The sequence below is a fragment of the Rhyacophila brunnea genome, unplaced genomic scaffold (genome assembly GCF_057557595.1).
Source record: "Rhyacophila brunnea isolate RB1 unplaced genomic scaffold, BYU_Rbru_1.0 scaffold_12, whole genome shotgun sequence".
Lineage (NCBI taxonomy): Eukaryota > Metazoa > Arthropoda > Insecta > Trichoptera > Rhyacophilidae > Rhyacophila > Rhyacophila brunnea.
In genome coordinates this window covers 14,530,607-14,548,283 of record NW_028232774.1, presented here as the reverse complement: position 1 = coordinate 14,548,283, position 17,677 = coordinate 14,530,607, and the positions used below count along the sequence as shown (strand labels likewise).

The window sequence follows — 17,677 nt, the reverse complement described above, 5'->3', positions numbered from 1 at the left end:
TCCGCGCACAAATCTCTTTTGTTAGGTATCCATTTCACACTCAATTATGTGTTATTTATCGTCACCACAGCGCACTTACTATGCCAACAGAGTCGACGCCTGGCCTGCCAGTGATGCCAGATCGTGGGAAATTTTCCCTTTCGAGGAATAATTTTTTCGGCGTAAAAAAAATAAAGTTTCATCCCCAAATGGCCGCGTAATGGGATAAACAAAGCGTCATGATATTTACATTTATTTTAGCCACATCTATATATATTTATATTATATTATGACTTTTGATCGTGTGGGTACGTACCAATTAAGGGTTTTGCAACTAATTGAACCTTATAATAGATATATTTTATTTTACAACGTTTTTATTAGCCCGTATTCTTGTTTGTCCGGTGGTTGTTTGTCCAGTACAAATCTTGCAATTGATTTTTAACTAACTTCCCGTTAACTTCTTAGTAACTAAATTATTAATATATACGTGCTATGATAAATTATTAATATTACTATGGAAATCAAAATGAAATGTCAAAATGACATTTCAGTATTCTATATTTGTTTATTTACTTCATATCAAGTACAAATTTGAGCATATTGAGCATAATAATTTAACAGAACATTTAAAAACGTTGCATATAAAAAGTTCTTCTTATCTTGTAATTATTTGTATCTTACTATTGGTTCCCAATTGCCATATTGGTATTGTCAATACACATTATCTCATCGAGTATTTCAGGGGATGCTAGACTGCGGCTTCTATATAGAGACATATAGACGCGGTCATTTCTGGAACTAAAACCGTTGCAATACCGCCAGCATGCAAATAGCGCCTGACGTAGTACTGTAATCGCATACAGCGCCATGACGTAGATCTGAATACTTAGAAAACGCACAGTAAGCATGCTCGGCATCCACGGTTTATACGCTACTGAAAATATAAAACGCAAAGTAAGTGTGTTTGTTTGTCCCTTTCAATTTTGATTTTTCACCACAGATTACGATAAAGTTTGCATATTTTGGATTCGATTTTAATTTGGTATTCTTTTGTTTGACTTAGCTGTCAGAATTATTAAAATTTTGACATATTACTATCGTATGCCTAGATACAGTTAATTTTATAGTTAAAATTGTATTTTTTTAATAGTGCCTGTATACCTGCATGGATTTACTGCCAGCAATAGCATGTAAATTAAACTATCGCTGCAATAACAGCTGTTTACAAACAAGGATGCTGATTGTCGCGACAATCTCATCTTTTCCGTGTGTGCGTTTATTGTTGCTGCGTGGCGTAGTCAGTATTTTTTTCCAGCAGGTTCGCATAGATCGTTCTACATGGCATGCGCACATGTCGCGGGAGTTGCAGCTACAGATGGCACTAAGCTTTTTTAATCCATGCATGTAATGTTGCAGCTTGCACGACAATAAGTATTTATATTATATTATTATGGTCGCGACAACACGTAAGCCGGGTCGCACACCTGACGGCCATAAATCAAAACTTCCGAGACCCGCCGGTCAGTGTTGCATGATAAAACCTCGCACATCTACCTAGCAAAATCGACATTCGCGCGTAATCTCCCGAAACGTCAAAATATACGCCATTGCGCAAATATGTCATTAGACGCGGAAACAGCGATTATTATGTATTGGTACCGCAGACATTTAAGTAGAAGGCTCTCGTCTGCCATTTTTGTTGATGTGTTGATTGTATGGACAAACGTCAAATGCGGCGACCAGCGATGAACGAGCAATGACAGTCAAGACATAAAACGGCCGACTATGCGGCTGTGCGCATGCGCGGAGTCGATGTCGACATGCAGGTTCTGGCACAATGCAACTCGACGCATGCGGCAGCAACATATTTTTTTCAAGTTTCGCAGTTGCATCGGCCAATCTGCGAAGCTCCATTTTTTGATGACGTTTGTTTCTTCGTTTACGATGACGTCACATCGACGAATTAGACATGCGACGCATGCGGCGAGTTCTGATATGCGAGCCCACTAATGCAGGCATTAAATTCACGCACGTGTAAATGGAATATTAGTAAGTATATCGATCAACGTAGCAACCTCGCGGTACGAATCGCGTACTTCAGTTAGTATCCAATACAATCATACTGTTCGCAAAAATGTTACATGATACACAATTTAGTTTGTGACGATGTGGCTCACACATTTCCGGTGGAAAAGTGGCAGTATTGGGTTGCGAGTTTGATTCTTGTATCTGTGGTAATTTTAACATAACTTTTTCACGTGTTGATTCAGAATAAAGATTCAATGGGTTGAGCGAATGATTAACCATCCATCGTAAAAATAGCCTCTATATTTAACCACGATTCAATGAAACGCCACACACTCCGGAAGTAAATTAAAAACTTGAAATTGTCTCATATTATTATTATTTTTGATCGTGGAATTTTAAAATTACTATCATTAATAAAGTTATCGTAAATTTAATAATGTGGTTTTGAAACACGTGTGCTATTTATTTTTATACGACGTATACTAAGTGATGGAAAAGTTTTATCATGAATTACGACCAAGCGAGCTGCGTATCTCTTGAAAAGATAGATGACTTCTGTTTCTAAATGTTGCGTCTGGTTGCGTCTAACCGCTCTTGGGGGCGAGGGCTTTAGCCAGTTGGAATTCCCGCGTTTCTTGGGCGATATATCGATTTCATTGGAAGGGTTCACTTCAGTACACAGTCGTGGCAGTAGATTGGGGTAAATTAATTCCCTTTATACTTCCTGCGGCCTTGGTGGGGAATCCCCCTCGCCGCGATTTATGTAAAATTGGATATCTGTTGAGTTTATGAATAATTTCATAACGTTCAAAAGGATATTAATAACCACGATAATTAAATCGCTTCATACTAAAATTGCCTTTTATCTTATGTTACTTTATCGGTAAAAGAAAGTCATTGAATATACACATACTATTTTTGGTATTGAAACTCATTAGATATAATATTTAGTGTGAAAGATCGCAAGTTGTGGCGCGGCACGGGATTAATAGGCATACACGAAAGAGTGGGGTAGAGATTCCCAGTTACTTAGAATATCATTAAATTTGCAGTATTATTCTGGAATTGGTAAAATGTCACGTCCGCTACGGAAGTTTCTCATTTTAACTGGCTGTAAACTTGAACAATTAGACAAAATTATAAATGAGATATTTAGGTACTTCAATCCGTATTAATAGGTAGGTACTTACATTATTCGTGGTGAAATAAAATGGGTAGCATACTGTGGCTGTCGATGGTTTCGTAAGAACAAAGCAGTGTCAGCAGAATCCATGACATATCAATCGCTTTCAAATTAATGTTATTCATTAATAGGGTAACGTGGCATGAGAAAATGCATGTTAGGCATCACGCTGAAAGATCACCACATAAACCAATGGACAATAAATCAGATAAGAGTACATCATAATATGATAGAGATCATTCAATAGATAATGGTAATTGGTTGGATATGTCGTTCCGTGAATGCACAACTGCTGGACAAATGCCGTCATACAGTGGTACCTAAAGGCCAGTAGACGCCCTAAAACTTGGTGTACGTGGCAGCGAAGAACTAGGGACCGAGAAGAGAGAAGGGAGCTACAGAAAGCCTTCGCCCAGTAGCGGATCGACCCTGGCTGATAATAATGATGATTATGTTATAATATAATAAAGCAGAAAAAATATCATATTATATAATAATATCAATATCATATTATGTTTATGTAAAAAGCTTCACAATTCGTAGGGACGATATCTCTTCTAGTATGCATGAGATTATAACAATAAGTATTTAAAAGGAAATGACTTGATCGCAGTGTTACATTCGTTTAACGCAGAGAAAAGACCAAAACGTGAAAGCTTGGAAGAGCTTTCAAGCTTTAGTGCTTTTATTACCATACGCGGAATCGCATTTTGCCCCAATTTTCCTTCACATATTACTATTATAGTAAAAACAAATTTAAGTAACAACCGTAAATGGGATTCAAACGGACATTACATCAGATGAATAGCATACTTGGTACAAATTTATACTTATATTTACTAATAATATGAAGTGCATCTACCTACTTATATTATGTTTTCAGTCCGTTTGTTCGCTTATAGATATTTTTGATGAAAATTCAGGTTGTAGAATACATCGATGAGTGGCCGCGTAGTGTGTCAATAATTTCTAACCCTATAACCTAAGAAAATCTATAAACTAGATATCGAGCAATTATTAGTAGTTATATATCTGTCTACTTTTTCTTCAGTATTTCACAAGTCGTGGGCGATCGCTAGTATAATAATAAAATATCTAACCAAAAGATTCAACCAATGTCACATGTAACTCTACGTTCTTTGTCCTAACCCCTAGTAGGACGGATATAATGTTTATGATGCTCTAGATCGAGCGGTTCAACTATTTCATAATATAATAAACCATAAATGTAACATTCTCAAATCTTGTGAATTATTGGTTGAATAAAAGAAAAGGTTTATTAAAGCATTACAAGCACAAGAACGTAAAATAAATACTTTGAGTAATCCGTGACGTCGGTTAGTAAGTAAAGCTCAAATTACATTGGCAGATTGCGTCTGGCCCGATCGTCTGCCACGACTGTCAAAATCTATTCTCTATGGTTTTCAAGGATCGGGAGCGATCGTGAGTAAAGTGGGATAAATTCTATTTCCCGTCGTCCCGATCGTTTTGACGTAAATTTGCGCGGGAATAATGTTCAGTGTTGCCACCAATCTAACGAAGAAATAGTTTTTGGTCAACCTATATTTTAATTAATAGAAACACTATGTTTATTTTAAACCAATCAAAAACAAGGACCAGATATCCGAACACCGCCCACTAGGTTTGATAGCTCAGTTTTGATGTAAATTTGCGCGGGAATACTGTTCAGTGTTTCCACCACTCTAATGAAGAAATAATTTTCGGTCAACCTATATTTTTAATAATAGCAACACTATGTTTATTTTAAACCAATCAAAAACAAGGAGCAATGCGATTGAATCGTTGCGTGTAATTGCAAATAGTGTAAAAACGAAGGCCACAACGGTCGGCGAGGATCGTTAGATCGGGTTGGGTCTGCGCGTCTGCCAATATAATTAAGCCTTAAGGCATTTACAACTATGCCCAATTCATTGATAATTAATTGTTAGGCAGCTGATAAAAAGCACCTATAGGTGTTGACTTGTAAAATTTGTTAAACCAAGTCCATACGTGTTCTGTATTAGTATGTAATACTGTAATATGATTATTATGGTTCCATAGTTCGAGTCATTAGTAGTTATTTAACTGTTCATTACAGTGTATTATCGATCGATCGTTATTCGATCTGCTACATTCCCGCATATAAATCGTTCATTTGTTCATACGAAATTACGAAAACATATCGCTCTTCTATGCTTCGTTCATCAGTACTGAATTGTATCTAGTTTGTCGTATATTACTTCTGAATTCATCGTTCTTGGGCAGATTAAATGAAACATATATACATACTGTGATACAAAAACAATGAACGTTATTGTTATCTCTAAATTAAGTGGTTCCTCTCCCCCTAACTGATTCACATTGTCAACCGCAGTCGTCCCCAGGGGCCTTATGTTATAACTTGCTAGTTGAAGTCGCCCGGTCGACATGACGTCATATGAAATCATTGTGACGTACTACCGGAGTGATAATAGCATTCGAGAAATTAACGCTACTCAAACACTGGCGTTATCCATTGTCCCCATACACAAATAGGTGTTTCAGCATAATAATATCCATGGTGAGCCGTGTGCGTTGGGTGGCTTGCCTCGAGCGTGTATTGGCTTACGTCACAATTACGTCATGTCGTCGGGTGACACACGAGTCGATAGTTAGGAAATCGCAGGCCAGATGTTCGTGTTGTAAACAGCGTATTGATTTACATTTATGCCGGGTCCACACTGTCAACATGTCGCGCGACAACCTCGTTAAATTTTACGATAATTATCATAATTACTTAAGAAATTTTACGATAATTATCATACTTATCGTAAAATTTAATGAGGTTGTCGTGCGACATGTTGCCAGTGTGGACCCAGCAATGCCACACGATCTTGTGGAATCTGACGGCAACCGTTCATTTATTCAAAAATATGACGTGTTATTCTAATTTCAATTTATTAAAAGAATATTACATATTTTAATTTTTCCCTCCATCGTTTTCCCGCATTTATCGTTTGGTTTATTTCATACCTTCAGAAACTATAGTTAGAGAAACCTTTGAACATAATAGCGCCTGTACACGTGCATGGATTTACTGGCGGCAATAGTGCTTATTTTAAATCGTTACAATACCTGTGAACACGTAAAAGTGCTGACTGTCTCTCCAATCTCATTCTTCAAGAGTAAGCGAGACGCGATGTTGTCATTTTATGGTGCTATTTCGTACTATTTGACAGGTAGTGCAAATCGCTCAACCTGAAAAATCGTTCGTAGTTCGTTTTTTTGCCGGCAGGTTTGCCACTATCGTTCTACTGAACAGGCGCAGATCGAAATAATCCTACTGTCGCATGAAAATTCAGAAGCTTCCAAACTTTTTTGATTCATGCATGCAATATTGCCTAGGATAATACATGTTTACCCATACATTCTCTTACTGAAAACAGTAAATCCATATGTAAACGGGGTATTATAATATAAGGTACTTTGCTTCCATTCCGACCATGTCCGATCCTAATAGGATCATATGGGCCTCCACAAAGTAGAGGTTTGCATTAACACACACAATTTAAAAAACAATATGTGTACTTGCCAGACTCAGGATTCGAACCTGGGACCGACGGCGTTATAGTCCAACGCTTAAGCCGCGCGACCACCGTGGACCTTGCTTACTGTTTATAATTATCGTACAGGTACTGTGTAAGTTGATTGTCGTGTAGGATGGGCCGATTGTCATAAAACTGTTGGACAAATAAATACATTTTGAAACGTAAACATACTCGACAGTCATGTTGTCGCGCCTAGCAGCCAAATGCGGCCGACTATGACAATTTCCCACCCTTCCGCCGCGGGCCGCTACCAAACCTCAAACCAAAAGGACTGCAATATTTTACTTCGAGCAGTAGGGTAATGTATGCCTACCCTAATTAATACCTGGGCACATTAAAGTAATTTATACGAGAGAGCCGGCCGGGTGTCCCCGCAAATGGCCCGTAGCAGGAATATCTTGTGTGATAAATACTTGGTTTACTGGGGAACCAAGCAAGCTGTGACTCGTTATATTGAACATAAATGCGACTATTTAGCGAATTTTGTGTACGCGCATTAACAGAAATTAACATCGCTATAAATAATCCTCATCTGAATTTTGGGAGAATAAAATGGTTTTAACAGCGTATTTATGGCTATTATTTTGTACTAAACAATAATAATTATTCATGAAAATAAAAATTACACAAAATATACATTTAGTAAATACAAACTTTTTTATTCGTACACCGATAAATATTTCCGCGGATAAAATTAAATAAATCTCATCAACCAAATCTACCCTCTGTAGGTACCTAGAGCCGTTATATCGAAAGAAAAAGTATCATTCTTGGCATTGGTATGGTATCTATATCGAAGTATCGGTCAATAACCATCGGTACTTTCAGAGGGTTAGGCATAAAGTCCACTAAAGCGGACTTGCGGGGCGCTCGCGCATATTCTATGTGAATCATCGAAAATACAACGTAATCAAATACGCCAGCGCACACTGGATTTGACGACGCATTGTGCCCACCTGCCACATGATTCATCGTTTTTTGGCTTCTCAGCGATACGAATTAACGAAAATACAACGTTGTCCATTCATTGAACACGGCAAGCAAAATCACGCTCCTGGAAGCGTCGTCGATAGACGGGCGAGAAGCCATTATTTAATAACAGTGAACTTTTTGTTTAGTTATTGCGTGTCCGATATTTCGCTGGTATAATGATGTCATCGCGAATATTAATTACAAGCCCCGAGAAATTTAATAATATTTTTATTGCTTTGTTATGAGAGACGCTGATAATAATAATTATTTTGTGCTCCTTCAGCCCCTTATTACATAGGTGAAGGGTAATGCGCGGGTGGGAGGGGGCCTACTTTGTAGAGAGCGCACCGAGCGTCGCGTTGGTGGGCTTTATGCCTATGGGCGGATCCTTTTTTGAGTTACTTCGCTCTGGGATCTAACACCTACTTGCTCAGCTCCACCCCAGGGCTGCTCTATTCCGGGTAAAAAAAATAATATGTAGGTACCTATGTTATTTTTTTTTTAAATAATAAGTTTTTAAATAAGGTTTATCATTCGTTATTTTCATTATTAATCCTGTTTAACAAAATTACCTCCGACAGCAAACCGTCTTTCATCATTTACCTCTTCTCACTTAGAATTAATTTTAGTGCGAACATTTAATAATAATTAAAAAAAAACATCCGGAACAGTGGAGCACTACAAATTTTCGGCACTCCGGGTAAAATCCCATTGCTACACTGCTGCGTGCTCCTGCTCCGAGCTCCGCTCCAACGCTCTGTAATTAATTTGAAGTCTGTAATGATCGTTCGAGTAATATATTATAACTGTTGTGGATATCCTACGACATCACCCATTACATTAGGTATTCTTTTATTTTCGGACATATTAATAATATTTATAAATGTTGTATAATTTGACTTTCGTTACGCAGCCCCGGACACCCCTTACATACAGCATTGCATGACCCTTGACTTTTTGCACCCTCCACGCTTATGGTTTATGTTTCGTGTGCATACTTACGCGTGTACTAAAACACCTACGAATTTCTCAAATATTTACGCTTGAGGTCAGAATATGAGAACACTTTTCTTGAGGTCCATATTTAGAGGACCAAAAGCTAGCAGCATTTTTCTTCAGAAAATTTTGTCAGAAATACCCTGTTATAATAAATTCTATTTTACAATCTGCTATGTCATCCGCTGAAATGAAAATATCGTAATATATACGTACCTGTGTAGATACTTAACTAACTGGAAGAAGCCGGTATTTTATGCGTTTATTGAAAGCGCTGTCCACAATGATATTATATTTTAATAGTGTGAAGAGAGAATGTCATTGTTGCTTGGATGTTTTAAGGTGAAAGTTTTTTATTTTGTCGTTAAGGGGGACATGCTCATCGTAGGTCAAAATTGAGTTTTTATTGTATTTTCAAACCATGATCCTGGACACTCCTTAAACGTTGTAGATAATCTATTTATATAATTTTGAAGCCTTATTATCCTTTATATTTATTTTAAACATTTGATGACTGCATAAAGTATTTTTGTTACATAAAATAGTATTCTTTTAAACCTCTCGCTCTAATGTTTTCGAATATAGTCATATTTCGGTACATGAATGTGCAGTGGTGTTAAGATTTTTTACATTTATTAATTTTTAAAAGCATTTATAAACCCATTAGTATAATTTATGACGAGATAATTTTAGTAAAATATTCACGATAAAAAATTTTATTGATAATCTCTGTGATCCCAAATTTGACAAGAATTAGGCATTTTATTATTCAAAAAATCGGCAAGATTAACACATTTGAAGATAATTCTAATGATACTCATTATAAGCTATGTCTTTGACCATTCTAACCATTTTGACCTACGACGAGCATGTGGGCCGTTAAAAGAATACATACATACAATACTAAAGATGACAGCTTGAGGTTATAATCGCGGATACGGATGTACTGGTGAGATTGATATGATCAAGCGATTGATTATATCAATGAACTGAGAAACTGAACTCGAGCGGAATGACTGGTCGAGTCGAGTGACTGGACTCAATGTGAGAGTGGTACGTCGAGTGATGGACTAGTGACGATAGTGAGGATTTACGGATTGTCCTTCCTATTTATACAAATGCAGTCCATATATTACAAAGACATTGTCGCAATTAAAAAATCATAATAAACCCTACCGATCTAGTTATGATTGAGGAAATGTTGATAATCATTTCCACTTCATTGTTTTGTTTTGACAATAAAACATACATAGTGTGTCACACACGTAATACTGAGTGGTATGATTGCTACAGGCTAATAACATAAAATGGGAGCAAAAACAAAAGAACAATAATGGAAGGTCACGTCAGAATATTGAAAATACGATTGAATAAAATTTTCGGATGTGTCTTACTTACTCATATGACGTCTACAAAACAATATTTATCACTTTAAAAGTATGTTAAAACGAGGGTTCACAATATTATCAATCATAATATCAAGATATGTGTCAAATTTATACCAATCGAATATTGAAATAAACAAAGGAAAGTTAGAATAGCATCAATAAACATACATTCAAATTTTTACATACAGAACGTTAGGAAAACCTTCTGAGCTATCCAAAAATGAATATTATAATATTAAAAAGACATAATATCCTTATATGAATATGGTCAAATCAAATGCTTTAAGTAGGTACGTATATCTCTTTTTCAAGAGACAACAAAAAATGTGTGAATAGGAATATGATTTACGACCACTCCAATATATTTATGTACTTTTCAAAAGATATAAAAACACTTTTATATATTTGGCCTGGCATCTTTGAGAGATATTTTTAAGACGACAAGAACACAATGATAATAATACGCGATAAAAATATTAATAATCGAATATTTCGTAAGGAATGGGAGAACGTTCTTGCGAATCTAATCTGGGGAGTGCTTTGAACGAGTCGCCAATCTATGGACAACGTTCAATATTTAAAACAATTGATAGCAAAGCCTACTGACGTATTTGCATTACATTTTAATGTAGGTAATTTATTTTGAGATGTCCTTGTACAAACTTTTAATTTGGTTCATTTCTCTGATGGAAAAATTACATCACTAACAACTAACAATCAAACTTTATATTATATTTCTTCCCGACACGTATCGTGAATATTGAACAAGTAATTCTGATTTTATCAACTCAATAGATCATCTGTGTCTTTCATCTGACCATTTTAGATTCATCTCAGAAAATACCCGTTCGGTATAGTGTTATAGCCCCGCAAACATCGCCACTTGAGCGTGGTTTTGTATTAAGTAGGTACATATTCACTGTCGTGAGCAATCGTCAACTGTAAATAATACGAGTTAGATTATTCTGAAACATAATGGATCGTTTTGACATGTTCGTAATTGAATTGTACATATTATATTTATGTTTCTCGTAATAACAATTATACTATGTCGACCAAAAAGTATAATATAGTTCACTCGGTGGCTACACAAACAGTCAATTTTAATATATTCTTATTTCAATTGCCACCGAAAACGCACAGAAATTGTGTTTGAATACGTAACAAGTATCTTGATTGGATTCATTAAGCATATTTTTGTTTGGGAGTATTATTGTCTGTTCAAATAATGGATGAAAACCTTCGAGGCAAACGTCAACATGACAGCATAGAGAGCCCATATCGTGCGCCGTTGGAAGGGGCAGAATTCGGATATTTTCGGTCGTTCTCGGTAATTTTTAACGCAATGGTCGGGTCCCTTCGGGCGAAAAGGGAATTTCTACTTTCTACTTCGCTCGTGACCGCGCGAGGAGGATGATGCTGATCGCACACGTATGGATGCGGCAGGTCGCAGACAGGTGTGCATAGCATAGTCTGGACATGGGCAATGGATAACGATATACTTCAAAAGCAAGTTGCGCGGTATGTGAAGTTCGCAGCGTATTGTCTGAACTACTCCATACATTCTTCTTGTTGGAGTGACACTCGTGTCTGTCGCTCGTTCTTCAGCTATTACTTTACCGCGCCTTGTTACTGCCGCACTGGCAAACCCGAATATATTGCTAATATCTAAACACTCCACGTAACTGCGATATTAGTTTATATTTTATAATTTGTTTAGTGATACAATTCAATATTATATTATTTTGCGGTCCGCGTATAATTCCTCAAAGCTTACGACCGTAAGCTTAGGATAAATAACTCCAGAAAAGTCCTCCTACCCCCATTCGCAAGGTTCCGAAAAATAACTCCCTTCGCAGCTGTTTAATCGTCCATTTATTTTTTCGTCGGGAAAAACACTGATCGCTGACCTCTGTCCGAGCGGGGGAAATAAATCTAATCTTGCGGGATATCTCGATGAATGGACTGGCGAGCCATTGTGAGGCAGGACAAGTGAATATGGCCGAACTTTCTTTATCATCCATCCCTCCTTCCTCTCCGTCTATTTTAGGGTGGATATTTTCAAGGCTTTCGATTGTCGCAATAAAATAGAGGAGTCGCATTCAAAACTGATATTGATCAAAGCCTTTGTTTATTTTGCAGAATAAGAAATCGTTGTTTCCATAACGGATTTGATAGAATCAACAACACATTACTTATCCTTTCAATGGATTCAGCATTTTATTTGTCGGCAATTTACGATAACAAGTAAATTGCAATGTTCGCCTTTAAGCAGCGAATATGACTATCCAAAGGGTGGGAATTATATTAACACATTTTTTTACGAGTAAGACAAAGTTGTTAACCATTCGTTTAACATTGTTTAACCCAGAGTGGCGATACTACACTCTAGGGTAGTATTTTTCAATCTTTATTGTATGGCGGAACCATTGGAGCAATAGGTATGTAAAATCTCCCCTACCTACGTGGATAGTAATAAACCCAGGTCGCAAAAACGACTAAAATCACAGAACATATTAACAAATATAATTCAGACAGGCTATACACCAATACACTACATTTTGAAGCAGGGTTTTGAATGTGTGAGTGTCCTACGAAAATGAAAAACACCGATATTGAATGAGCGTCAGTGCATAAAACGAGAGCAGTTGTCAGAATGAAGGACAAGCTTAGAATTACGTATTTTTGACCTTGACACGTGTTTAAGTTTATCCCATATTATTCCACACTCGAGATTGGTTGCCTGTTACTCCACACCCGTTAAGTATTTCAGTTCACATTGATTCTGTATTGGAGGCGAGTCTCGTGTGTTGCAGTGCGTAATGCGCTGGCCTTCCACCCCCGAGAGTTCTGGATTAAATTCCCAGTGAGGACACAATATTTATGTGTTTTTCTCAAAGCCTGGGTGTTTGCGATTGTTCACAATTACCACCTCGCACGAAAAAGAAAGGACATGGTTATTATTAATCCTAAAAAATATCTGTGTTGGACTGGAAATGAAATAATATCGTATAAAACATAAATAAATTTGAATTTAAAATCAAATTCCATGAATTACCCTCGGTCAATAGAATTAATAAATTGAAGCATTAGACCCAAAGCCAGACCGATGTTTAATTATACTAGATACATTATCTGACAATGTAATTACTTACAGTTAACAGTAATATTAAAATAAATTAATATAGTCCCGCTGGAAAATCTAAACATATATATTTTAATATAAAAAATCTTTCCACGCTTTAAATTAAAATATTAAGTCTCTTTAAAGATATTAATTGAATTGAATACTCGAGAAAGCAGACTAATAACAAGATTATTAATTCTCTCAACAAAATAGGCTTTTTTCGTTTGACGCTTTAATTTCAGGCGTAATCTTTAGCGACAAGTCAGAGAGAGAGTAGAGTAGAGCCAAGATATCGACCGGAGAGGGACGCATTCATCGCGAAACGCTACGAGAATATTACTGACCTAAAACCGAGGGGATGTTTTCTCGCAAGACAGAGAGAGGGAGATAGAGGGAACGGCGCCACGAATCTTAGGGCCGAGTTGACGTGGGCAGACTTTGAAAACTCAAGAGGAAAACCGTGCTATAGTTGCGTCTAGGGATTGCAATAACGAATGAAAATTTCAATACCGGTTTTTCGGTATTTATTATTGAATACCGTTAATTCTTAAACATTAAAAAAAACAGAAGTAGATGCTTATTAATAAATATAGCTATTAAATCTTTTAAAAATATCATTTTATAGCAAAAATCTACATACATACATTTATTATGTTGACATTTAAAAATATGTATTGATCATAATTGTAGAACTAGTGATTTTTTACAAACAATTTGAATATATTGATAATTTTAACTAAAGCCCTCAAAAGTTCATCAAATGCAAAAAAGTCCGGCTGCAGGACAAGCTTCTTAAATTCAACGTTTGTACAGCCATCAATAATTATAGCATAATTAAACATTTTTGTCATTGATGTTTTCTATTTCGAAATAATATTATGATAATTCATCATGACAATCACTTATATAAATATATTTGATAAAATTTATTTTATTATTTTTTCACCTCTGTTGGATTCACTCAATATATTATTTGCATTTTAGCAGCACATAACTTATAATTCATTTTCAAAAACGTAAACGAGTGTGCTTTCTTAATGCCGAAAATTCTGGTATTTTGGATTTATAAAACCGGTGTTTCGGTATTGATAAATACTGAAATACCGGTATTGCAATCTCTAGTTGCGTCAGGAATCTGTAACGAACTGTCTATCTATAATGTACCTATAGTGTGCAGTGTCATAATACGAGTGTTATTGTCTCTGATGCAAGAAACTAAAAGTCGACAACGATCAAGTATCTGTATAAGGGTAACTATCGCTAGTGAAAATTAATATCGTAAGATCACCTAACTTTACTCCAATTAAACTAGTTTGCTAGAAGGAACAATGTTCAGAAAAAACACCCATAGAAAATAACACAGGAACATCTCAGGCTTAATTTAGGTTTTATATGATTGTGAAATGACTTATTATTCCTCTATATCAGGCATGTCCAACTTCAAGTAGGCTGTGCTCTATTAGGTATAGGTACAGTATCGAAACATACAGTGATCTACCACTTCCCATTGTCATTCTTCAACTTAAATATATAGACGTATTATATTTACCTGAGGACACTGATATTTTACAAATTAAACAAAAAAACCTGTCCTTCACAAACACAAAGATATACCTACTCAATTTTCCATTCGTCGTATAGTTGATAAGTTTTGGTAATATTTTGGGTAGTCATTGCACCCATCGTCAAACTATTCTTCTACTGCGTAAAGAGCTTACTGCTCGACGGTAAATAGTATATATGCCTGATTTTAAAAAACAAGGATTCAAAACTTATCTTTCTTTCACTCCTGTGTCAGCGCGTAAATGATGCAATACGAATATAACGAGGTCACGCGGGCATTCACATTGTTAATTTTAAAACTACTTTCAGAAATAAATGATAACATAAATGATTCGTCTTCAAAATCTCAATAAAATCGTATATACACGCATATTAGATTTTTGCGGCTCAATTCTTATGGGCGACTGCGGTGGACGCGTTGGGCATGCCTGGTCTATGTGAATTTTTATATAGCATCTTTCATTCTAATCACTTTTGTTACAAATTTGCTAGAGGTAGTAGTATTGTAAACTTTACCTAAACATTAAGAAAAAAATAATTGCTAGCATTCTCCTGCTGCAACATTTCTAAGAGTAATTTAGTGACCTCATTGTAAAGTATAGAATTAATTTGATTTTAGTTATACAGCACCTACGATATAAGTGTTACTTGAATATTTTGACTAATGCCACATGCGTTTCTCAAGTCTGTCATTATTCACTGCGCCATTTACAGTAGGTATAACGCATTTACTGCTGGAAGTACATATTGTCACGTAAATGCAAGAGTAAGCACTTATTGTCGTGCAAGTTGCAACACTGCATGTAACGATAAGACAATTTTAGCGGCTTCACAATTTTTATACATAGTTGCAACTTCCGTAATCCATGCACGTGAACGTTAATTTAACGACGACATTTCTGCATCTCGCTCTTACTCCACATTATAGTCACGTAGAAACAAAGTGAATGGTGTATAATTGAAATCCTACCTGTAAATTTGGAGGACAGTGGTCTAGCAGCTCCAGCATGTGTTGAATATTTTGGGCGTCCTGAATGACGAAATTCAACTCCATGTCAAATTCGCCACCAACCAACTGAAACACAAAAAAAAATCATATTAATACATAAGCAAAAATTGTGTGAACGAATAACATTAACTAAATTACTACAAGAGTGGTTGTTTAAATACGAAGCCATGTGACGCAATACAGTAGAGATAAATAATATAATATATTGTGGTGATGGACCTGTTACGTCCTTCATAATGTTTAAGAAAAAACCCCAGTTGGCACTCGGCCATCTGGGTCGTTCTCGGAGGAAATAGGCGGACAACGTCAAGAGGGGTGCATACAGGTTAGACCATATATCCAACTGGAGCAAGAAATCTCGGGATGGAGAGACTGGATGACGATTGATCGGTAGTGGCCAGAATTCTCTGCAGTGCCAAAATATTATTTATAATATACGCAGGTATGTATCATTATTTGCAGTACTTCTGGTGCTGATTTACATAAGTAATCATGGCACATCATAATATCAGCAATAATAGCTTTGATTCGAGAACAAATGTTTGCGGTGGATATTAAATACCTATGCGGGTGGTGTGATCTTGTCAGAAACGAGGTGATTAAGCGGGGTTACAGCCGAAAGTGTAGATATCATGTTATGGAGTAATTTCAATTGAAATTTGACATACCCTCTAAAATCAGGCATACCTAGAGTTGGGTTTCGGAGATTCGGGATTCGGAATTTCTTTATTATCAAATATTAATTGAAAAAAAAAGATTTTCTATATGAATAAAGTGGACAGGAAACACAAAACGTTCAAAGACTGATCGAGGCATTTAACACAATTAAGCCAATGTCGATTCAAAATGAGCGCAATTCGCAATCAGGGGGAAAAAAGCTCAGAAGCGTACGCGATTGTGAGACGCAGCGATTGACAGTCTGTGTTTCTTGAAATTCTATTTTAATAAGTAATGTTTTGAATTATTTTTGTTTTCCTACTTCTATTTTGTTTGTCTTCTTACATAAATAAAAAAAATCATATTTTTTTGGAATTTGTCTGTTTTTACACTGATTTTAGAATTTTACAGGTTTTTTTTTAAATTTCCCGATATCTCGAGAATTTTTTCTGAAAATTCCGAATCTCGAGATTGTAATTTTCTCGGGAAATACCCAACTCTAGGCATACCTAATGCTAATTTCTTTGTGCCTAATGTGCATGTTCTATATTATAGCGGATGGCCTTGATTTTTTTCTAGCATACCTACATATTTATATATTAAAAACATCAATAATAGATAGCAGGTCAAAAGTCTATTTTCATATCCAAGGTAAAAATGCAACGTTGGCTTCGTTCAAGAGACACAAAACCTGGTCTGCCTTTTTTTCAAACCAACATTCTCACATCCTGTCCTGTAATGCAGCTAAATACCGTTCATAATACGCCTACAGCGGAGCTCCATAACTTTTGACTTGGTGCAGTGGAAAAAAAACATAAAAACCATATCCACATGCTACACCCAATGAGCGTGTATATGTTTATATTTCTTTATAGGAATAAAGTTTTTTTTCACTCTATTGCAGTGTGTTAATTAACTAATCAGAATAATGTATGGTAACCTCAGTGGCGGGTTTAGTGACTTGGAGGCAAGAAGCGCCGACTGATTCTGAGGCTCCCTGCGATAAAAAAATATACTTAGAAAAACCATACATTGTAAATATGAATGTATCTTTTCCTTGAATCGCAATCTGTAGGTTAAAATAATTATTATTAATGGTCCACAGTGATTACACATTAGTATTTATCTTGTCTTACATATTAGTATTTATCTTGTACTTATACAAGTATGTATATATTGCTTAGG

The 17,677-nt window shown here is 36.0% G+C and overlaps 1 protein-coding gene across 4 annotated transcripts in view; it reads right to left on the bottom strand.

Annotated features, from left to right (window-relative positions):
• Positions 1-15,896, bottom strand: part of rg (A kinase anchor protein rugose) — a 684,927-nt gene extending 669,031 nt beyond the window's left edge. For all 4 annotated transcript variants that reach the window (XM_085960838.1, XM_085960839.1, XM_085960840.1 and 1 more), the window contains exon 1: positions 15,797-15,896. In XM_085960838.1, coding sequence (XP_085816964.1) covers positions 15,797-15,880 — 84 coding nt within the window. In that variant the 5' untranslated portion in view covers positions 15,881-15,896. The remainder of the gene's footprint in view (positions 1-15,796) is intronic.
• Between the last annotated feature and the right edge of the window lie 1,781 nt (positions 15,897-17,677).